Source organism: Hibiscus syriacus, unplaced genomic scaffold (assembly GCF_006381635.1).
Source record: "Hibiscus syriacus cultivar Baekdansim isolate YM2019G1 unplaced genomic scaffold, ASM638163v2 tig00002655_pilon, whole genome shotgun sequence".
Lineage (NCBI taxonomy): Eukaryota > Viridiplantae > Streptophyta > Magnoliopsida > Malvales > Malvaceae > Hibiscus > Hibiscus syriacus.
The window spans coordinates 534322-557164 of NW_024061938.1; the positions used below are offsets into that span (position 1 = coordinate 534322).

General features: G+C 35.2%; 2 protein-coding genes, 1 non-coding gene and 1 pseudogene across 4 annotated transcripts; 2 read left to right on the forward strand and 2 right to left on the reverse strand.

Annotated features, from left to right (window-relative positions):
* Positions 1-7944: 7944 nt before the first annotated feature.
* Positions 7945-11330, forward strand: LOC120147992 (annotated as a pseudogene).
* A 460-nt stretch (positions 11331-11790) lies between these two features.
* Positions 11791-11863, forward strand: TRNAK-CUU. The gene has a single exon. It is a non-coding gene; the product is annotated as a tRNA-Lys (tRNA).
* A 3137-nt stretch (positions 11864-15000) lies between these two features.
* On the reverse strand, positions 15001-19580 carry LOC120148413 (ankyrin repeat domain-containing protein 13C-like). 2 transcript variants are annotated; one of them, XM_039161543.1, is made up of 4 exons: positions 19331-19580; positions 18943-19019; positions 17106-18755; positions 15001-15577 (listed from the first exon to the last, which is right to left on the reverse strand). In XM_039161543.1, exons 3-4 carry the CDS (start codon positions 18690-18692, stop codon positions 15194-15196), a joined length of 1971 nt encoding a protein of 656 aa, XP_039017474.1. In that variant the 5' UTR covers positions 18693-18755; positions 18943-19019; positions 19331-19580; the 3' UTR covers positions 15001-15193. The 2 variants fall into 2 exon arrangements, with proteins under 2 accessions (XP_039017474.1, XP_039017480.1); XM_039161549.1 differs by having other exon boundaries at positions 18943-19033.
* A 2193-nt stretch (positions 19581-21773) lies between these two features.
* LOC120148089 (40S ribosomal protein S4-like) lies at positions 21774-22242 on the reverse strand. The gene has a single exon (XM_039161282.1). The coding sequence runs from the start codon at positions 22180-22182 to the stop codon at positions 21823-21825; it is 360 nt and encodes a 119-aa protein (XP_039017213.1). The 5' UTR covers positions 22183-22242; the 3' UTR covers positions 21774-21822.
* Positions 22243-22843: the final 601 nt, after the last annotated feature.

Genomic DNA, 22843 nt, shown 5'->3' on the forward strand with positions numbered 1-22843 from the left:
ATTGAAACCCGATAAAACAAGGACCTTGACCTTACCCCCAGAAGATACAATCGAATACCATACCCTTTTCTTGCAGGAACCGATATAGCCTTCTCCTATCATAAGGGAATGAACCATAGGCTTGGTATTCAGGTATGCATAGGAGCGGACAACATGGGGCATCTTTTGCGTATGACATTACAAAATTGACTAGACCATTTTTGTTGACGAGGTTCGATGATGATTATGATCTTTACGGATGAAATAGTCGAGTAGGTGAATCTAGTTTAGGTCAGTTGCTTGGAAATTGAACTCTAACGATGAGATTTTCTGACATTCAACAACACCTAGACTATGACAGGTTCTTCTTGACAAGCTTAAGAAATTGAATCCACATACTCATCAAAATATATAATATACATGTATACAATAAAGCTGAGCTATTCCACTAAGGCAATTGGTTATAGAGGAAACTCGAAAACCCTGGCTTTATGAATAGATTATACTCAAACCATGACCTTGATCGGGTACCTGGCAATTCGGTGTATGCTCCACTGTGATTGTCAAGTCAAAGACTTTGTGATGAGATGAACCCTTCAGCTAGCCTGATAAAGGCAAATTACAATAAAGCTGATTTCAGCTAGCCCGATAATGGCAAATTAAATCAAGTTTATCTAAATAAGGAGTTGCGATAAAAATGGACTAAGGGAGTTAAGGAACACCTGTCATAGTCAATTTCACACGAGCACTCAGAAATTTCATTTTTAGATCGATATTTCTGCACTACCTTGGTTAGAGGAGTCTACGAAGCTTGAACAAATGGAAGATTTCAGAGAACTGAAATGGAAGTGTTCTGGAAAGTCTAGTAATGGAGTATACTATTTGCGTCATTTTGTCCGCATCCGATTAAAATACCAAGCCAAGAAAGAAGGGCATGTTGTGATGGTCACAACGATCAAGAAAGAGATGGTATTTTGGTGGTCGAAGCCTTAGAAAATAGGAAGCCAACCTAAAACCAACCCCTCAATTTTGACACTTGTCAAAGATTTATAACCCTGAAAACATTAAAGAGCTATTGATTCTTTTGATATTCTGTGAATTCATGTTTATGATTTGATTTGATTGTGAGTCTGAATTAAGGGACAATGTTTTATAAGATTCTTTCATTCTTTACTCCCTAAAATAAGAGAAAGAGAAAAGCATTTTCAAACAGGACAATTCAAATGTAAAAGGTCCTTGAAGCGGGTGAGGCTCATTGTGCCTCTATTGGAGAAAAAGAATAAGCGGCGCCATAACATGAAGCATTTCGCGACCTTGAAGTAGAAGGTCCAAGAGATCAGAATAGATGAAAGACAGAACTGGCAACATTTCTTTGTGACGTTGTCAGTAACCCAGTAAGAAGAAGATTATCTCATCATTCAGAAGGGGCACATATCTCAGCCCGAATGAAAATGAAAGACATTGTGTTAGAAGGGTTGATCACTTCTTAAGTAGCATGAAGAAAATCCCTCAAACTATTTGACAACACTACTGTGTAGTGACACCAGAATGAGAACATTCGTATATGTTAGGGCACGACTGAACCCACATCATGTTGAGATGATAAGATTTAAACCAAGGAGGCATTAAGAATGAGCCTTACAATTTGAGGCGTTGGGGCATTTTGAAGGCCCGTACCAGTATAAGATAATGTTGGGGAAAGACTGAACCCACATCATGTTGGGATGACAAGATTCAGACCAAGAAATTATTGAGAATGAGTCTCACAACTTAAAGTGTCAGGGGCAGACCGGGAATTTGAGCTGAGCTTACCTTGTAAAGCAAATCAACTGCATCGATCAATGGCAGAGTCCTGAAAGAACAACTCTGAAAGCATAGTTGAGCTGAGGACGGAAATGGGGCAACACAGTCGTATTTCTGACTATAGCAAGATATTGAGAGAGAAAACACTTTCTCCGAAGTGAAGAAAGAAAGCAAAGATGACAAGAAGATAGAAGAATATCAAAGGGCTCGTAAAAAATGCAAGTTGGAAACTATGAGTTGCTACACGAGTATAGAAAACAGACCCTGGAAAGAATGATCAAGTAGAAGAAGACTGAGTTCGCCAATTTGAAGGCAAACAAAGATTGATTCAACATTTATGCATTTATGAGAACATCATCTGCATAAAAGAAAATGCATGACACAGATACATTTAATTGCATTAATGATTTATGCATAAACACATGATTTTGACAGGTCTTCCATTGAAGAGAGAATATGCAGAATGTTGAAATCCCGATGATTGAAAGGGAGATTTCAAACCTCAAATACAAAGAGTTGCATTTAAAAAGGCACACCCTGAAGAACAGAGAGGTCTAATCCACAGAAGAAGCATTGCTTTGAAGTGAAGACCATCAGATGTAGAAGAAAAACGAAGATTTTCGTGTATAAAGAAAGACTTGTACACATGAGATTGGAGAAAAGTCAATCCTAAGCCTTCACCGGAGAATAGTGAAGCAAACCATCTGAAGCCTTCACCGGAGAATAGTGAAGCAATCAATCTGAAGCCTTCACCGGAGAATAGTGAAGCAAACCATCTGAAGCCTTCATCGGAGAATAGGGAAGCAATCAATCTGAAGCCTTCACCGGAGAATAGTGAAGCAAACCATCATAAGTCTTCACCAGAGAGTAGTGAAGCAAACCATCTTAAGTCTTCACCAAAAAGTAGTGAAGCAGATCCATTTTAAGCCTTCTCAGAAGAGTGTTGGAACAAACCATCCGACCATCAGATGTACGAGAAAAAGAAAAAGTTTTCGAGTGCAAAGAAGCTGATCAAGTGATTAAAAGGAAACGCGCGCGAGGAGTCATTAACCGATTCAAGGTCTCAGAAAGGGAGAGGTTCAAATGGCAGTCAAGTCAAGGAAGACTCTCGTATTCAATTGCGGCGAGACAAGCTCTCACAAGAGAAATGATTTCGAAAAGATTCTTTTAAATTCTAAATTTTTGAGTATAATGTTTTTCGAATCTTCAAGCATACATTAATGATTGATAATGTTTGATTTTCAGGTTCGACCTTTGAAGCAAATCAAACTCAAGCCTTCACAATAAAGTGGTGAAGCAAATGAAGATTATTTGAGTTCCATACTCCCTAGAGAAAGAGGGAGCGAACCCGTTTGAAGATGTCCGAGTTCCATACTCCCTAGAGAAAGAATGAGCGAACCCGTGTGAAGATATGCGAGTTCTATACTCCTTAAAGAAAGAAGGAGCGAACCCGTTTAAAGATGTTCGAGTTCCATACTCCTTAAAGAAAGAAGGAGCGAACCCGTTTGAAGAGATGTCTGAGTTCCATACTCCCTAAAGAAAGAGGGAGCGAACCCATTTGAAGATGTTCGAGTTCTATACTCCTTAAAGAAAGAAGGAGCGAACCCGTTTGAAGATGTTCGAGTTCTATACTCCTTAAAGAAGGAAGGAGCGAACCCGTTTGAAAAGATTTTCGAGTTCTATACTCCCTAGAGAAAGGGGGAGCGAACCCATTTGAAGAATATGTCTGAGTTCCATACTCCCTAGAGAAATAGGGAGCGAACCCATTTGTTGAAGATTGTGGGTCTTATACTCACGGAAGAAATAGGGAGCAGACACGATCGTTGAAGATTGTGGGTCTTATACTCTCTGAAGATATAGGGGGGAGACACGATAGTTGAAGATTGTTCGAGTATTATACTCTCTGAAGAAATAGGGGGCAGACGCGATTGATGAAGATTGTGAGTCTTATACTCTCTGGAGAAATAGGGAGTAGACCCGATTGTTGAAGATTGTTCGAGTCTCATACTCTCTGAAGGAATAAGGAGCAGACACGTTTTCAAAGGATTTTCGAGTTCTATACTCCCTGAAGAAAGAGGGAGCGAACCTGTAGGCAAAAGATTGTACGAGTTTCCACTCCATGAAGGAATAGGGAGTGAACATGTTTTCCAAGGATTTTTCAAGTCTCACCCCGGGGGAGGAGTGGAGCATATCCCTCATCAAATTTTGAAGTAAGAAGATGGAATTGGACAAAAATACCCAAGTACAATATGAGTCGTCCGAGCCATTTTAAGCTTTCATAGAAGAATGTTGGAGCAAACCATCGGAAAAAAAAAAGTCGAATATTCTCGGGTTTGTGCACGTGAGATAGAGGCGAAAGTCAAGAATAAGACTAAAGAAGGGAAATAGACGGTGCGGTCAGACAAAATTAGGTTATTTTTTGTCTTTGCCACATTATTCTGTTCACAACAACGAGCAAAGAGGGGCAGCTGTAATACCCCAATTTCGTCCGAGCCATTTGAATCCATTTGAATCCATTTGAAGATGATCAAATTAATATGAAGGTGTTCGATGAAGAATTAATTCAAATGATGAAGCGAGGAAGCTTGCATTTGGGAATTTTAGGTGCTTAATTGGATTGTGATCATATTTGCTTCGTTTTGGAATTCAAGATATAAATTGAAGCCCCAAATTCAATCCCAAATCCAAATTAAATGTTTAGAGTCCTTGTACATCTTATAAACCTAAACCCAAATTACAAATGAGGCCCAAATCGGACCCAATTACAATAGGTCATCATACCCAAACCTGAAACTCATCAAACCCAAAATAGGACCCGGTTGAAACATCACGTGAGCTCACCATTTCCAACCCGTGCCAGTGCCTTCACCATTTCCAACCCGTGCCAGTGCCTTCACCATTTCCAACCCGGGCTTACCATCCACCCACGTGAAGCACGACAGACAAGGCTCGGCACCCCGAGCAAACACCACCAGAAGCTCCTGCCAGGACCATACCCGAGCAGACAAGCTCGGCTCCCCATCACCCGTGACCTACAACACGCGAAGAACAAGGGAACAATAGGGGGTTAAAGCAGAAGAGCAGTAACAAAGGACGGGAGGGAAAAATATAGAAGGAACAGAGGAAGGGCTCTCGGTTAGCAATCACGAACAGCAGAGGGGGGAGATCCATCGACCATTAGCCATCAAGAACATAACCAAAAAAAATTCACCAACAAAGGAGGGGAGAGACCAGAGAGGAAGGGGATTCGGAATAGGGGTAACCATTTCGAGCAGAAGGGGTCAGTGATCAATTGGAGAACAAGCAAAGAACATGAGAGCAGGGAAAGAAGGATACCAATAGAGAGCTCACGAACAGCAGAGCACGGAACCAAAAAAACCAACAGAGGAGGGGATTTTTCGGTAACAACAAGGGGGTTCTTGAACGAAAAGCAGTGTAACTGGAGAAGGATTCCCCCGTATTCGAAAGCAATGTGAACAGGGGATCCTTCCATGATTTTACAGAGGAATGAAAGGCTAGAAATCATTTTTACAGTTTATTTTCCCGATTTCTTCATAAGTTTTTTTTTGTTTTTTTTACAATCATTATAAAAAATGAAGAGCTCTAAAAACTAGTGAAATGCCATCCAAACGAAGATCAGAAAGCAACCCTCAGCAAAAATAGAAATAGTTTCGAACAAAAATTAGCAACTAGAAGACCCAAAAGTCAGAGAACCCTTACCTTTCCGGAACCGAGAGTATCATCGCCATTCATCGGAGTCAAATCATCCTCAGATAGAAGGTAACTCCTTAGTTCCTTAGCCTTTAGCTTCCGTTTTCAGGGTAAGGTTGGCCGTCGGGGGTTTGGGTATAGGTTTAACTCCTCATCAGAGTTTGTTGGCTATGGTGGTTAGCAGTGGGTTTCGTGGTTGAGGTATTTAGGTCTTGGGTTTTCTAAGAGTGAAGAGTTAAGGCTCGGGAGTTCCTCATCGGAGCCATTAGGCGGCGGAGGCTGCTACGGCGAGGAGCGGTGGCCTTTGTCTCGTTTAGAAGAGGGAGAGTTTGAGAGAAGCGACGAGGGGCTGTCTGGGTTAGGCTGAGATAAAATGAAATTAGGGTAAAAAGCTTACCCTGATATCCCATATATTATCACGCCAAAACGGCGTAGTTTCACGGAGGCGCGAAACGGCAGCATCTTGAGGCTGGTAGAGGTGAACCGAGTTTTAGGAAAATGGGCTAACAGCAGTTTAGGTCCTTCCTTTTTCTTTTCATTCCAGTGTGTTCCTTAAGTCGAGCTTTATGGGAATTTTAGTTTTGTCTCCTAATTTTCGGATGTTGCATCTTGGTCCATAAATCATTGTTTGCATGTTTATAATTTTGTCTCTTATTTTACCCGCATTTAACTTTAGTCCTAAGTAGTGTTGTAGTTGAATCTTTACTGTTTTAAACATTTGACCCTCGTGTTCTGCATGTTGCATTTTAGTCCTGAGTGGTAATATACTTAGTTTCTGTTTTCTTAGACTTTTGACTTTGAATGTTTTGCATGTTTCTTTTTAGTCCTATGTATGTTTAGGGTTTATTATAATTTTAGTCCATTATGGTGATGATTTGTTTTATTCTGGTTTCATTGTTTACTATGTGTACTACTCGTATGTTCATTTCAATGATTATTTTGTTTATATTTTGGATATTAAAATTTGGTTTAATGTGATTTGGTTTTTAGTGTAACATGTATAGTTTGGTATGTTATGTTTTTATTTTTTTCGTATTTAAGTCCCATTAGTATGTTACATATTAATACGTTAAGTAATGTTAGTGCATGTTAGTTTTTCATATATTATTTATTAATTAGATAATTTTTAATATCGTGTGTTAACCTCGTGTGCATAACTCGATGTATTTACATAATTTAATTAAGGGTAATATCTTTTTAATTTAAAATTGTTTTAAGTGGTTGTCTTAACTGATTAGATATCCGCTTTGACGATTTTAAATTAAAAGTATATCCCGTCAGTAACGCCTAATTAAATTCGGATATATCCTTGTAAAATTTGGGAGCGAAAGAAAAGGAAATATTCGACTATTTAAACTTTTCGAGAAAAGGTCGTTAGAACTGAACTAAAGATCTGGTCTCGATATTTTTAAATAATCGAATATTCTTTATCTTTCTAATGACTTGGTAATTTTAAATTAAATCTATTTTGTTGCTTTGAATGTTGCAAATTTGCATGTTTGTCGTTTAAAGGGATCATTAATCAAATTAAATTTGAACTTGTGAAATTCGTCGCAAAGAAATTAATTAATCGACTAGGTACCGATTTAGGGCGTTGTGGGGGTGCTAATCCTTCCCCACACGTAACCGACTCCCGAACTTGGATTTTGGTAACGTAGACCGTAAATTTGTCGTTTTAATTAAAATTAATTTTTATTTAAAATGACAACGTTTTTGGGTGCCCAATCACACCCTAATCAAAGATTGGTGGCGACTCCTCGAACCTACATTTTTATTTATTTAAAAGGAATCCCAATTTTTTCGAAACGAGAGGTTTTCTAAAATTGCATTGTTTTTAATTAAAATTCAATCGTAAAGAGAACAATTAAAAATAACGCGTTTTTCCACCCCGGTTAAAAAATCGTTTCGACAAAGTGTATAAATTCAATCGATTAATTTGTTTGATGATCAAATTGAGTTAAAATTAAATTAATCAAATTTTCCTTTAATAGTTAATTGAATTGATTTTTTTAAAAAATTATTGACTCGATCGAGAAAAATTCCGCTAATTCGATTTATTTTCGAATTAATTTAAATTTGATTGAGTCTTGAAATTTTCATAGATCTAGTGCGATTAATAATAATTGAATTTGGATTTTAACAGGTCTAAACTTAAAATATATGTATAATATATATAATATATTATATATTTAATATATTTAATTATTTCAATTTATTAATTGAATTACTCGACCAATTAACTGGACTAAATTTTAATTTGATCGACTAATTCGTTTAAAATCGGACAATGAATATACCTAGTAATGGGAGTGCAATTTGAATCATCAATAGAACTGTAGGTCGTCAATTATAAAACTTGTTAAAAATAAGGGTGTGGTGTGTGCTTTTCCCATAAAGACATGATCAAATCAAAATGAAGAAAAAGGAAACTGCCGGAGCCCCAAATCAAAAAAACCCGAAGCTGGAAAGTTTCACGCGAAGAGATTAGCAGCGGCGGAAGAAGAAGAAGAAGAAGAAGATGTTGTTTCAAGTGGGAGGGCAAGGGACTCGTCCCACATTCTTTGAAATGGATGCAGCTCAGCAACTCCCGGCTAGTCTTCGTGCAGCCCTCACTTACTCAATTGGGGTCAGCCTTTATCTATTTGTCTTTACATTTGAAACAAAAAAAAGAAGCATTTTTATATATATATATGAAATACCCATTTCTGTTTTCCTTTATGATTTCTCAAATTTCTTCAGTTTTTCTATAAAAATTCTCTATTCAATTAGTGGGTCAATCTTGGGTTCTTGTGCATATGCATGTTTATGGAACTTTTAGAATGAAATAATTTTATGTTTTAGTTAAGTATCTGAGGAACAAACAGTTTGTTCCAAAAGGCCTTCTTTTCTTATTGTTTAGTGTAAGTTTGTAGATTGATTACAATTTTTTTTCCAGATTGCTTCAATAACTACTCTTTTTCATGGATTTGAGTACTGTTATTATAGCTACCCGGGATTAAGTACTTTGAGGTTTATTTTTTGGATTGATAGGTATTGGCATTGAGAAAACCAATTCTGCCATAAGGTGTTAGACTATGAAGATGGATTCTTTGCTTTGCTGATGTTGGTTCTTGAGACGCATAGCCTACGAACTACAGGTCTCCTCCTGCATTGATTTTCTTTTAGTTACTATACTAATTAAACCTCTTTTCTAGGTATTTTTTATCAACATTTATTTGAGTCTTCCTATTTCCACATTATAGACAGTGTTTTATGTACTCCAGTCTTAGTTTTCCTCCGAGTTATATGTGTTATTCTAAACTTTAATGCTCACTCTGATTTCACTCAATTTGTACAGTGAGTTCAATTTATGTATGGAATTATTATTAGCTTTCTATTGTGTCTCTGTGAACTATGGATCTGTTTTTGTTGCTTCTGCATGAAATACAATGTAATCTTTGATAGTAGTGAAGGTGTTGAAAATTGTTTTATGTCATAATTCATATACAATCGTTCATTCCGTTCACCCATTGAAATTGTATGGTGTAGGAGAATAAGCAGAGATGGTGGTAGTTTAGTTTATTCTGGTTGTTTCAATATGACATGGAGAACTTCTTAAATTTCAAAGCTTGACTGTGCTCCATGATCTCACTTGTTCAAAATGAGTTGTAGCAGACCGTCAATTAGTTCTAGCATACGGAAAAAACTTTTTGGGTTACTTTTTTGAACATCAATGAACCTTAACCTGAACCCTAGAACTAACCAGCTTGTTTGTGGTAAGAGGTAGAAGCACATTGTCTGTTCCCTAATTTTTTTCTTTTCTTTCCTCAGAGAACAAGGTCATTTTATGTATATGATAAACTATCATTATTTCTATCCAAAAAAAAAAGATAAACTATCATTATTAGCTCTTTATGGAATTCAACATCTTTCTAGCCTGTTTCTTGCATTGGAAGCTTATAGTAAGGCCCATTATATGTTGTTTGAAGTGTTTGGTTGTAAATTTTACTTTAATTTTGTTAGTTGCAGTTGTAATATGTATGTTGGGGTCAATGAGACTCATTTCTCTTATATAACATTCTTATACAGATGCTTCTTTTGCTGAGTCTCTATATGGCTTGCATAGAAGAGCAGCAAAAATAAGAACAAAACAGGCTGAAATCCGATCAAAGACTAGCGATGGGATCCAACATTCTAATCTAGAAAAGTGTCAAAGAGTTCTTTCAGTTGTATTTTTGGTAGAATTCTGCATCTATTTTTCTTATTAAGATGTTTTATGAACCTTATAACCAAGTAATCTACCAACATTCTGTACAAGTGATATTTTTTTGGTTGTAGAAAGACTAGTTGACATCATTGAGATTTAATAGTCAATATCAATAAAATCTGACAATTCTTAAAGTTCTGTCATCTTTTCTTAAGTTAATATTTAAATGTTAACTATTCTTTGCTATTTGTTTGTTCCTTGAAACCTTTATTTTCATGTAATGTTCAACTTTATTTCTGTGAATAGAAATGGAATTTGCTTTGACTTCCTTTTCAATATGGATAATCTTTGTTTGTGCACAATAATCATAGATGATGGAATGGTGGTATCAATCTGCTGAGGAGAGAATGTTGGCTCCGACTGTGTATCCCCCAACTCCACCACCACCACCCCCAAAGGTGAGAAATTCACCTCTCTGTCTCCTCACATATAGATGCTCACTAAACAATTCCTTGTTATTTCGTGGACCATATTTCTTTTAAGAAAATGGAGAATAATCTATGAGCATGTCTGTTTCCATGTGTTCCATTGTATATATTGATGAATATTAAATCAGGGATATCGCCTAGGAAATGATGGCATTGTTTCTTTTAATGTATTGGTCATAAACTATGCAACCATTTGAGGATTTTGGCGGAAGTTTCTATTCTATCAATTTATCAATCCCAAAATAGAATAAATAAGAAGGGAAAGCTTTGTTCACTCGGTTGCTTAATAACCAAAAATTTCACTAATCATCCATGCAGGTTGCCAAAGATGGGATCCCCTTGGCACCTGATAGAACAATCTGTCCACTGTGCTCACAGAAGCGTGCAAATCCATCAGTAGTTACAGTTTCAGGATTTGTCTTCTGTTATGCTTGCACACACAAATATGTTTCTCAGGTAAAGCCTTTAAACCCTATTTGGTGAACCAAGTGATTTTTTTTCGCACTTCACATGTATGATGGTATGTAGGGAAACTTGCCAAAAGGGCTTCATAGAATGTATGAATTCCTTCAGAAGGATACCCTTTAATCATGTCATAAAATTGACAAATTATATTTTCCCTTTCGCATTTGTTCCAACCTTAAGTGAAACTTCCCTGGACTCCCTTTGAAGTAGTAGTCTAGTAATATTGGAAATATCTTCTTTAAGTAAAATGAATATGTTTTATTAATTCGTTGTGTTGTCGATGAGAAGCAATTTCTCTCTTATCCAACTTCAAGGAGACCCACTTCTTAAAACCAAAGCTTCCGTGCATTTACGGATTTAGTTATTTTTAATAGTTTATAAAAGTTGAGAGACGATTCAGCAAGGCTCAGTGAAAAGAACCGTGTATGCATGCATTTAGATTATCCATGTTTATTTTCATCTTAAGTTCTTTTCAGCATTGAGTAGATCTTTTTCCTTTCTAAAGCTTGAAGCACTTATTTGATTTGTGCTGTATTTCATTGCCACAGTATAAGCGCTGCCCTGTTACATTAATGCCAGCAGACATTGACCAGATAAGGCGTCTCTTTCATGATGTGTGATATCTTTGCTGGATAGATGTAAATTAATTTCATACGTTTCCAACGACCGAATCGTCGATGAAAGTAAAGCTGCAGAAGGACAACGAGGGCCAAGACGAGCACAACAAAAGTAGTGTAGGGAATTCCTTTTCTTGCTATACTACTGTTGCCACTATTTGTTGACTTTATGTAAACATTTAGCTAGCTTTGAATTATAAACATTATTTGTACACCAAAAAGTCCATTTACAGTAAATCTTCAACACATTAAGCATGTTCTTTGCCTGGATTGATTTGATGATGTTTGGGTTTGGGTTTTTTACCCAAATATCATCCATTAAAAAAATATTTCTCAATACGATACTATTTTTTATTATTTATCGGGTTGGTACCTTTTTTCCACGTAGGACTTGTCTTCAGGTGATGTGGCAGACATCGATCAGATTTAAATTTATTTCTCGTGAAATTCTTATCCCTTACTATTTTTTTAGTTTACATCTAAAGCAAATAGATAGTGATGTTAAACAATTAAATTAATAAAGTTAGTCTTCATGAGCAAGGCCCGTTTAGCTCAGTTGGTAGAGCGCAAGGCTCTTAACCTTGTGGTCGTGGGTTCGAGCCCCACGGTGGGCGAAATTTTTAATATTTACGGTTTGTTTTCCCCCTTCCCAGTCCAACCGCTACTGGCTCCTGCAATTCTCTTTTCCAGAATTTTGGTCTCTACAGAGCTGTTATATGATGGTTAAGTTAGCAAACAACCATAACTAAATAATTAGGGGTTTTTGAGGAAAGGATTAATGTCACCTTTATGCTCTAATGTTTTTATGTTTATTCAGTTTAGTCCATTTTTACTTCTCGTAATTCTGGTTTCACCCCCAATTTATTTCTATTTAATGCATTTTACTCCACAATGTTTACAACAACAACAACAAAAACAGTTCTACTTCTTATAAACGTTGATTATAAAATATACAACAAATTAAAGAAAAATATATTTTATTTAAATATTTTTTTGAACAATTTCTGCTGGGACAAGGGGAAATTTTTGCTCCTAATAGACAATAAATTCACAACTTAAGGAAGGAGAGTGTCGTTTGAGAGCTTATAACCGTTTTCTCTAAAAATTGTTGACTTATTTAAATATTTTTAAACTAACTAAATATTATATGTAAACATTTATTTAATCTAATGACTAATACTATATTCAAGAAAAATTCAAAACGTTGTATCCAAATTTATTTAAACATTATATAATGAAAATTTAAAAGCTTGCTTCAACTTGTTCTTGAATTTGAAGGTTGTTTGGAGACAAATTTTTAAATGATTCGAGTTTTTTTTTTCTGCTTGAAATTTTTAGGTAGTTATGTGGTACAATCTAAAATTTAAAGTTAAAAAACAACGGAAATCGAATGTTACACAACCTAAAATGTTGTATTTTTTTATAACATTTTCAATTGCAACCTATAAATTATAAAAGAATGTATCATTTTCTTTTGCCATCTAAAAATCTTATGAAGAAACTAATATTTTAACCTAAAATGTAATACTTTTCGATAACATTTTTGGCCACACTCGATTTCTGTCATTTTTTAATCTTAAATTAGGCTGATTTTTTAGACTTTCGAGATTTTTTAGATATTTCTATCCTGTAGAATTTTCAAGTGCTACATAGCACAGTTCAACCTACCTCCATTACATATTAGTATAATATCCAAATTTGTTTAAACATTATATAATAAAAATTTAAAATTTTGCTTCAACTTGTTCTTGAATTTGAAGGTTGTTTGGAGATAATTTTTTAAAAGATTTGAGTTTTTTTTTTCTTGAAAATTTTAGGTAGTTATGTGGTACAACCTAAAATTTAAAGCTAAAACACGATGGAAATCGAACATGACCGAAATACTATGAAAAAGAAAATATTTTTACATTTTATATTGCAACAAAAAATGTTACATTCTTTGTAACATCTTAGGTTGCTCCTTGGCTCCGATACCAGATATTCTCGTGGATCTGAGGATCGGATGGTTTTGATTTAATAAAATTTATTTTGATTTAAACAAATAAAATTTTGTTAAAATAAATAAAATTGAAATGGGAATCTTGATTCTGAGATAATTTTATTCTTTAAATAAAAAAATGAGGTCGTGTCTTCCAACATAAAATTAGATCCTTTTTATACATAGCTCCCATCTCTTTTTTACATTTTTTTTCGGCTAATGAAAATGACTAAAGTTATACAATAATTCAAAAAAGATAATTCATAATAGTTTAAAATGACAAGAGGTTGAACAATAACTTCATTGAATGCTTGTCCTTTTGCATTGTCCTTTTACTATTTGATGCTTAGGTTCTCTTTGATCCATCATGGCTTATTATTCCTCCTTGTCTTGGTATAGCATGAACAACAATGCTTTGTTTAAATTCTTTGATCCATTACGACTTACTATTCCTCCTTATCTTGGTGTAGCACGAATAATAATGTTTTGCTTGATTTTTTTTATCTATCATGGCTTGCTATTCTTTACACAACCTAAAATGTTATCTTTTTCATTACAATTTTGTTTGACCCATAATGTTACGAAAAATGTAACATTTTTTAATTGCCAACCGAAAATGTTATGAAGCATCTAACATTTTAGGTTGTAACCGAAAATGTTACGTAGAATGTAATATTTTAAGTTGCATACAACCTAAAATATTATATTTTCGATAACATTTTCGATTACAATCGATTTCTGTCGTTTTTAAGCGATTTTTTTTTTTGTTAGATGTTCCCATCTTGTAGTGTTGTCAAGTGCTACATAGCACAATTCAGCCTACATCCACCAATCAAAGTCGCCACACATTAGAATTATATCTAACCTTAATTGTTAAAGACCTGGACTTATTAGAATTTCAACCTGAACCTGCACAACACGCTTCGGAATCTCCACTGAGATATCACTTGGAATAACCAAAAAACTTCCCTCGTTTTCCATGATATCAATTGGAAAAATTATATACCTACCAAATTTCTTTCTTGATGAATCATATCGATGGCTGCATACGAAGAAAAACCAGCCCGAACAATCCTCTTTTAAATTTCTTGATGGCAGTTGAATCGAACTTTTTTATCGGTGCATCGGGATAGACACGGTGCCTTCTCGTAGATGGCATGAGGAACACCGGAGGGAAAGTAATGGCTGGATACTTGAGCGTCAATAAGGATAGGCTCTGGTAGAGAAACCTGTGAACCAGAGATTGACTGTAGGCATGCATATATTAGATAAACAAACTATAGCTATTAATTTTGTTCATACATGCCATTCTGCAAATAATGTTTAGTCTCTTTTCATGTATTTAAATGAACAAGGAGATCCCTGACTACATATGTAGATATAGTTGCAATTAAATGGAACAAATCTCTTGTCCCAGCTTTGAATGAGCAACTGTTTTATATTTCGACTATTCGATATTTAGAATAACACACCTATCCGAAGAAAGTGTTGATACATACTAGCTTCTGACAGACACTTGCATCCAAATCTGAGTACCTATATGCGAGTATCACTTGATGCAAGCCTGAAATCCTTGTCAAACCTTTACCAGTTTACCTTTACACGACCCGAAAGGTGGGGGAAAAGAGCAAGAAAAAAGAACTAACAATGACAGGTAAAAGAATAACAATCACAAAAATGAAACTTTGACGACCAAGAGCTTATATACAGAGATTTGAAGTCCAATAAAAAATAGAACTGAAACAAAGCTAGTTAAAAAAGAGGAGATTTTGGTCCCTATCCAATTTCACATCACATAACAAAACAGAAGACAAGGATCTTCTTTAAACAATGATATTCCCCTACCAATCATTCAGCTAATCAACTGCCCCATTGGAGAATTAAAACATCAGATGGGCATGGGGGGGCTTACCTCTTCGACCCGTTGTAGGTGCCACTAAAAGGGTAAAACAACCGGATCGTGTAATTATCCTTCCACCTCTTCATTCACCTGCTGGCCTCCATCCCCACCTTTGGTTGTGGCAGGCCTTCTGTGTTTCTTGCTTTTGGCTTTCTGGGCTTTCATGCGACGTTTTTTCTCGTTAGCGTCAACCCAGGTATAGTCGGACGGTATGTGGAAAGGATCAACCTCGCCCTTGTACCGATTACTATCACTATCACTTGACTGGGCACTGCGAGTCCCTCTCATCCACGAAATCCATGATGTTGAACCCTCTGATTCTTTTGACTTAGCATCCTGGAAATGAATTGGGCTGGAAGGAGGTGTTGTGAACTCCTCCACCGGCTGAAGCTCCTCAAATTTAGTGAAAGTGACAAGAACTCGAATAGTTGGGACAATAGGGATGGCAACCTAGAATAGGGAATGAATAAGATATCAATGTGAATCCATTCAAAATTTAAATAGAAAGCTATTTTAAAAATAGATATTTTACAGGAAACTGACCCAATACAAATTGTTGAGAAAGCATGTCACACTCATAAGACACCACTTTCTACTGTACTTCCACAAAAGTTTCAACATAGACATTAGAATGAAGATCTTATAAGGGTCACTTTCGAAGTTAATATTCATGATAGAAATGTTCAAAGGAAATATAATAGAACTGGCAAAAGAATAAATAGGGTATTTTGCAGCCTCACTATAATGCACATTGCATCTGGTTCACTGTCAACAAGGTGGCCTCCTAAACTAGAAATACAAAGGTAGAAATGTAAATAATAACCAAAACAATGCTTTGTAATGTCTGAATCATATCTACGTATTTTAGTAAAGAATTCTGGCCTTCTAGGCAGATTCCATCAAACAGCGAACATAAATATTGATTATAGAAGTGGCTTCACCTTCTAAAATTTATAGGTCCAACGTAACTTAAACCTCTGAAACCTAAAGATATTCATTTCCACATTCAAGGATAATTTATATTTCCACTCACCCAATCATTTTGAAATATTAAATGACAAGACACTTAAATCTTAATACCTATATGAGACAAGATTTCACCTAGTGACTACAGCTAGGGTCCGAAAGCATCAAGCACTAATGCATTATGACAGTTGCACGAATTGTAGATCCAACAAAAAGAAAGATGGTGAAAGAGCATATTCCCATCGAATAAATTTTATTTCTACACCACCCATACACAAAAACTATCTCTGTCTTCTATTATCAAACACAAATGCTAATAACACAGTTCACGTGAGCAATTTCCAAACCATCCTAAGCATTTCAACCAGAAACCATTAATAATATAAGAATGACTTCTTCCATGCATGTACATTATATAAGTAATTCGCAAATAACAATAAGCTCACAATCTATTGCACAACCGGACCTCAATTCACTAGTTAACACAAAACAACCTCCTAATTCAGCACTTATTCAAGTTAATTTCCAATCAACACCAAAATGTAATCGAATTTTATGCACCATAGGACCAAAGATACCACTAATAGATTCATTTCTTGTGTTTGTTAGAATTGATGTGAAGAAAATGGGTGACTAGATCACAGGAGCTAAGCAAGTAAAATAAGGCCAGCAAAGTGTTCATAGCAATTTGAGTATTTGCTCTAACCTAGTACAGTTTTTCCTGCCTAAAGATATTGATGGCTCTTCATTTTCAGACATTACTAGTACTCATAGTCAACTGTGAAGCCTCAAATCTACTTCAGTATTTTTTTTATCATAACTTCCTCTGTTCCAGTATTTTTTTTATCATAACTTCCTCTGTTCCAACCTCAAAAAGAACAAATTAAATAGAGAAAACTTCACTGACATAAAATAAAAACATGATTTATGAAAACAATTGAAACCTAAACTGAATGTTTGACTTCAAATCACATAAATGTTTGTGTTGTTGGCTTTATATAGCTTAAATTACCTTGACAGGAAATGTGCCCAAAGGCAGCTTAGTTGTCAAAAGCTCTCTTAATCTCCTTATAGCCTTGACTTTGTTGGCTAATATGTCAAGTAAAGGCAGGAGTTCCTCTGTCTTTAAAGGGAAATCTGGTGTTAACCACAAAACAGGTCTCAAACCCTTCTTGTACTCACTCTCAAGTTTGGGATCATTATTTCCCCCTTTCTTTTTCTTCCTCTTGCTGCTTTTATCTTTACCCTTCTTGCCATCTGCAGCATCTTCCTTTGCAAATTCAGATGATGATCTACGACTATCAGCTTGTTTCTGATTGCTACCTTCAGGAGCGAACTTTGAGAACTTCCCAATTTTTGAATCATCAGGATCATCACAATTCTTTGAGCCTTTCTTGTTCCACCCAAACCAGCTCTTCTTCTCCTTAGCAACACCATTTGATTCACAATTTTCATAGGAACCTCCTGGTCCATTTTCTTGGCAGTCAACAACTCCATGCTCATCATCATCAAAACAATCTGAATTTCCCATATGAAGTGACGAATTCAACTGCATCCTTTCCTCAGCTGTCAATACATCATCATACTCGTCATTTTCACCACCATTTGGCATCCTTTCTTCATCATCCACAGAAAAAAGCTCTTCATCAGTCATTGCACCTGGAACCCTCCTTGACTTCACACTGACTGTCACATGAAGCATATCATAAATTTTAGCCTTCCAGTTTCCAACCATCTCGCTTCTCTCTTGTCGCCTCCAGTTCAAATGAGGAACAAGTTCAGCCTGAGTGACATCAATACCAGGCCTGTACATATTAGTTCGAGACATCAATTGCACTTCATGAGCAATTTCTGATTCAGTTGGTTGTGCACCAGCCCCCTCTAGGGCATTTGTAACTTCTTTTTCCTTGTGAGAAAGAACAATCAAAGAGCCTGGAGGAAGAGAAACATTCCCATCCTCAGAAGTGTAGCCTTCCCCTAGAAAGAGGAATGTTTGGTCCGATCTTTGAATACGGAACCCATCAAATCCAGCAAGTGTCATATCAGCACGGAGATTTGAACCCCGCTTCCAAATCCGGTAGGTGTCTGACGGTGCAATGCGTCCAATAAATGGAATGACTGAACTTTCAAAATGAAAAGACATCTCCATGTAAAAGTCACGGATACGAGCTGCTGAGGCAACAATCCTGGGAAGCCTCCGGCACCATTTTGCCCAGGCAAGCGGCTGGTAGTGTCGAGCAATGATCATAGCAATTGCCTCTTCCCTTGTGCAAACAGCTTCTTGCAAAGCACTCCAACCCTGCTCATTCTGAAGACTCCAATCTGTTCCAGCCACCATCAAAATCTCTGCGGAGATCTGATCTCTCAATCGAACTGCTAAATGCAGTGGAGTCTCCCTACCTGGGACATCACGACGATCTATGACAGCCGAGACAGCATCAGCCTGTTTCTCAGCCTCAAGGGATTCGGCTTCAGTATTAACCTTGCCAGCTTTAGCAAGCCGAGGGAGTGTCGAGATAATGCGCCTAAGCCCAGCATAATCACGGCGGGCAACAGCTAAATGGACAGGACTATGGGAATATTTGGAAAGATCCTCCATTATACTTGACTCCGTCTTTAGATTTATATTCCTAGATTATCTTTTCCTCCGTATCCAATACTCCTATCATCGGAAACATAATGATAAACAAAAAAATCCACTCCTAGCTTAATCTCAAATTCTCCAAAACACTATATTTTAAGATAAATGATTCAAAATTTTCTAAGGTTTAGGGCTTTTAATCTTTACTATGCAACTTCAATACTAACACATGTTAAAAGATTAATTGGCAATGCGGTAATTTCTTTACATCAGCTCAAATGATAGTCATTTTTTTCATCCTCAGTTCCATTTACAGAGAAGTTACAGCTTCCACGGAGTTCAAATCTTTAAATGCGATCCTAAAAACAAGCAATAAACAAAAGAAAGATCTCCAATAAGTAAAACTTCCATATTAGCGCCACGAGAGTTTGCTTTTTAAACACCAAAAAATAGTAAATTACAGACAAAAAAAAGGAAAAAGAAAATAAAAAATAAATGTTTTCACTAGTTTACTCTAAATTAAATTCCACATGTTTTTTTAATAATCACCAAAAATATTCATTTATCTTCCTTCGTTTATTTTCGTTCATTTTGTAGGCAGCCAAACAATAAACAATAAACAAATAGACAAAATGTAAAAACAAGAAAAGCCAAACCTGAGGAAGCAGGTGCAGCATCCAAAATAGTATCCGATACCCGGCGGAATCGATTAGGTTTTCCTTTCCTTTCCTTTCCAATTCGGCCTCGTGAAAGTCTAAACTTCAGAAAGAGAGAAGGTAAGTTAAATCGAAAGGTTAACGTCAATTTGAATAATACAGGATCCGAAGGTTGACGATCTGAATCTTTGAAGCGAAGAGTCGCATCTATAGCACGAGTCGACCGAGTCCTATACCAAGTTAATTGCTTGACTCAGATCTACCTCTAGAAAATATTTACTTTCCTCGCTCGAAAAATGAAATTGAATTTGATTTTCTATCTATCCTTTAACTTTCCGTATATTTACAGGTCGCGTCCCTTAACTTTTTCGCTTTTCCTTTTCTCTTTCCGTTTTGGAACGCTAAATGCCCCTCATTTTAGCTATAAATTACCTTTTCTGCCATTCACGGCAGTTATTTTACCCAGACTAAAATAAATAAATAAATACAAATAGTCATAAATATGAAATTTTTTAATTTATAAAAAATATGAATATTTTTGCCACTATGTTTCTGGTATTTCCAGCAATGTCACTTCTAAAATTTGAAATTGAGTACGAAGATTTTAAATATAAATTATATAATAGTTTTTAGGCCTATTTTTTTTATAAAAAAGAGTAAACTATGTATTCAGTCATCTAACTATTACTTTGGTTCCGTTTAGCCACCCAACTTTTATTTTTTTTCAATATGTTATCTATAGTTCCATTTTGGTCACTCACCGTTAAAAAATTAATAGTGATGTTGACATATCACCAAAAATAATGTCAGGTCATAATTGAAAAAAAATTAAAAAATATATCATGACTGTTCTTCTGTTTATTTTTTAATAGAAGGTGACTAAAACGGAATCAAAATATAACATTAAGTATGGTTTTAAAAAAAATAGTTGGATGACCAAAACAGAACCAAAGTGATAATTGAGTAAGTAAATATGTAGTTTTACCCAAAAAATAATTATCTAAAATATACTATACTTTTTTATCTAGATATTTAAAATATATTTTGATCTCTAAAGTATATTATCTTTTTTCATTCAAATATTTAAAATATATATCTAAACATTTATAAAATATTTCTTTATTAAAGTAGGTAATTGAAGTATAGCATCCTTTTTATTTAGGTACTTAAAACTAAAATTGAAATGAAATTAACTAAAAATATTTTAGGTACAATGAAAAATAATATATTTTAGATACCTACTTTGATTTAAAAAAATATTTTAAATATATAAATGAAAAAAATAATATACTTTTAATACTTAAATTATTATAAAACAATAATTTTTAAGAAGATGTCTTAGGTTACATTAATTTCCTATCATTAATTAAGCACTTCAATAACTTCATTCAATTAATTTCTATAATGAATTTAACAAAAGAAAATCTTGATGAGTACGTATAATTAATGTCATGTTAATAACCATTAAATTGATTCTGTAAATGTTAAGTTTAATGATTGTCAATTAATATAACTAGGTAAATTACACAAATGGTCCCCGACTATAGAGGGTTACTTTGTTAAGTCCCTTGGTTATTAAAGTTATAAAATGATCCCCCGACTATAGGACATTACTTTTTTTAGTCTTCCAACTATTAAAAGTTATAAAATGATCACCCGACTACTCATATGTTCCAAACTCATCATTTTCTATTAAAAAAATTAGTGGTTGTCTAAGTTGGACGTTAACCTGTTGACTGGGATATGATGTCTACTTGTATTGTTGTTACTTTCGAGCACTGACTCAACGGCATAATGTTCCAAGCATTGACTCAATAACATAATGTAAATGAATAGTTGATCTATAAAATACAACATCAACGATTATAGGTGTCGCGGCCGTCTTTCGGGTAGGCCCTGGAGTTGGGCTTCGACTTGGATTAAACGAATTGGAGTCGCCACCGACCATTTTAAAAACATTTAGGCAGATCGGACATCATCTTGTCTGATCTGTGTTTTACCAGAAACGTGTCGGATTAGAGAGTCGATTACGGTCAAGGAAGGATTAGCACCCTTGAACCGCCCTTTCGGTACCAATTAATTTGTCGGTTGTCTTTAATTACGAAAATTTAAATTTAAATTTAAAAATTCGATTTGAATTAATTACCTTTAATCGATTGAAAACATCCCTAGAAAGTAAAAAATGTTAGATTATAAAAAATAGAAAAAATATGAAAAAAGAAAAAAAATATTAATATAATAATAATAATAGCAAAATAAATACAATAGATAACAAAGATAAATAAAAGTTAGTAAAAAAGGGAAAAATAAAAAAAAATAAAAACTAAAAAAAATAAATACACGTGGGTTACATGCAAATGGGTTTAGCTATTAAAACATGGTCTCATTTATAATATATTTAAAGGGTAGTGGATAGTAAGCCCATCATATGTATTGAGGTATGGAATACCTTTCTGGCCAAATTGGACATATCGAACCTTGCACAGCTTAAACTAGCTTTCATCACCAGTGATGGCATGAAGACGAAAACGTCCTTTGGTGTCAAAAAGAAGACGGAAGTCCTCATTTGTTTTAGGAATGGACACAACATCCATGAAACCAGCAGGATAGGTCTTATCCGTGCGAACCTTCTCATCTACCATAACATGCCTCTGCATGAGAATAGCAACAACTTCTCTGTATGTGAGAGCATACTTCAATCTGTTACGAATAACAAGAATCAGTGGCAAGCATTCCCTGGATTTGTGTGGTCCAGATGATGACTTTGGAGCCAAAGCACCACCCAGTTTGTCAAGCATCCAAAGCCTAGGGGCATTGAGCCTCTTCAAATGTTTCTTCAACTCTCTAGCCATGCTGGTGAAATGCAGCTGATTTAGCTCAAAGGTTAGTATCGATGGTAGACCGCTTTTGAAAGAAGATAGTGTGTGAGGATAGGAGAACTCCCCACTCTCTCTATTTATCTCTCTCTTTCAAGAATCAAAAAGAAAAAAATGATGTTTGTGGATCTGAGACTAAGAACGTTTGCCTTCGCTTGGTTTCCCCTGTAACACCCCCAACCCGTATCCGAGTCCGAGGTGTCACATTGACTTTTCAAAACTCTTTTCTTTACAAATCCACCAAAATCTTAAATTCATCATTTGAAAAAAAATGAGTACTTTATAGAAATTATTATAATTAAATCGTTTTACAAACCAATCAGAGCATATTCAATCCAAATCTTGTAGCTACATGCCAACTAAATTTTGTAACACAAAATACATAGATTCCATAGGTTTCTAATCTGATATTCGTAAGGAATGTGCTAACCTGTCTTGCTCCTCTTAACTTCTCTTCTCGTTCTGTAACCTACGTGTGAAACAATCACACGCTAAGTCTTTGACTTAGTGAGGCATTAAATTATAAAAGAACTCCAACTATTTACACATGCATGAACATATCATCTTATAATGCCACATCAAAATAATATAACATTATATATAACATATACATATCACACATTATTTTAAATCTCTA

Bases quoted from the DNA above. Each gene is read 5' to 3' on its own strand.
- LOC120148413 (XM_039161543.1), bottom strand. From the start codon at position 18,692: ATGGAGGATCTTTCCAAATATTCCCATAGTCCTGTCCATTTAGCTGTT. The intron at 15,578-17,105 runs GTAATTTAAGCT...TCCCTATTCTAG, and splicing joins TGGGCACATTTCCTGTCAAG to GTTGCCATCCCTATTGTCCC.
- LOC120148089 (XM_039161282.1), bottom strand. From the start codon at position 22,182: ATGGCTAGAGAGTTGAAGAAACATTTGAAGAGGCTCAATGCCCCTAGG.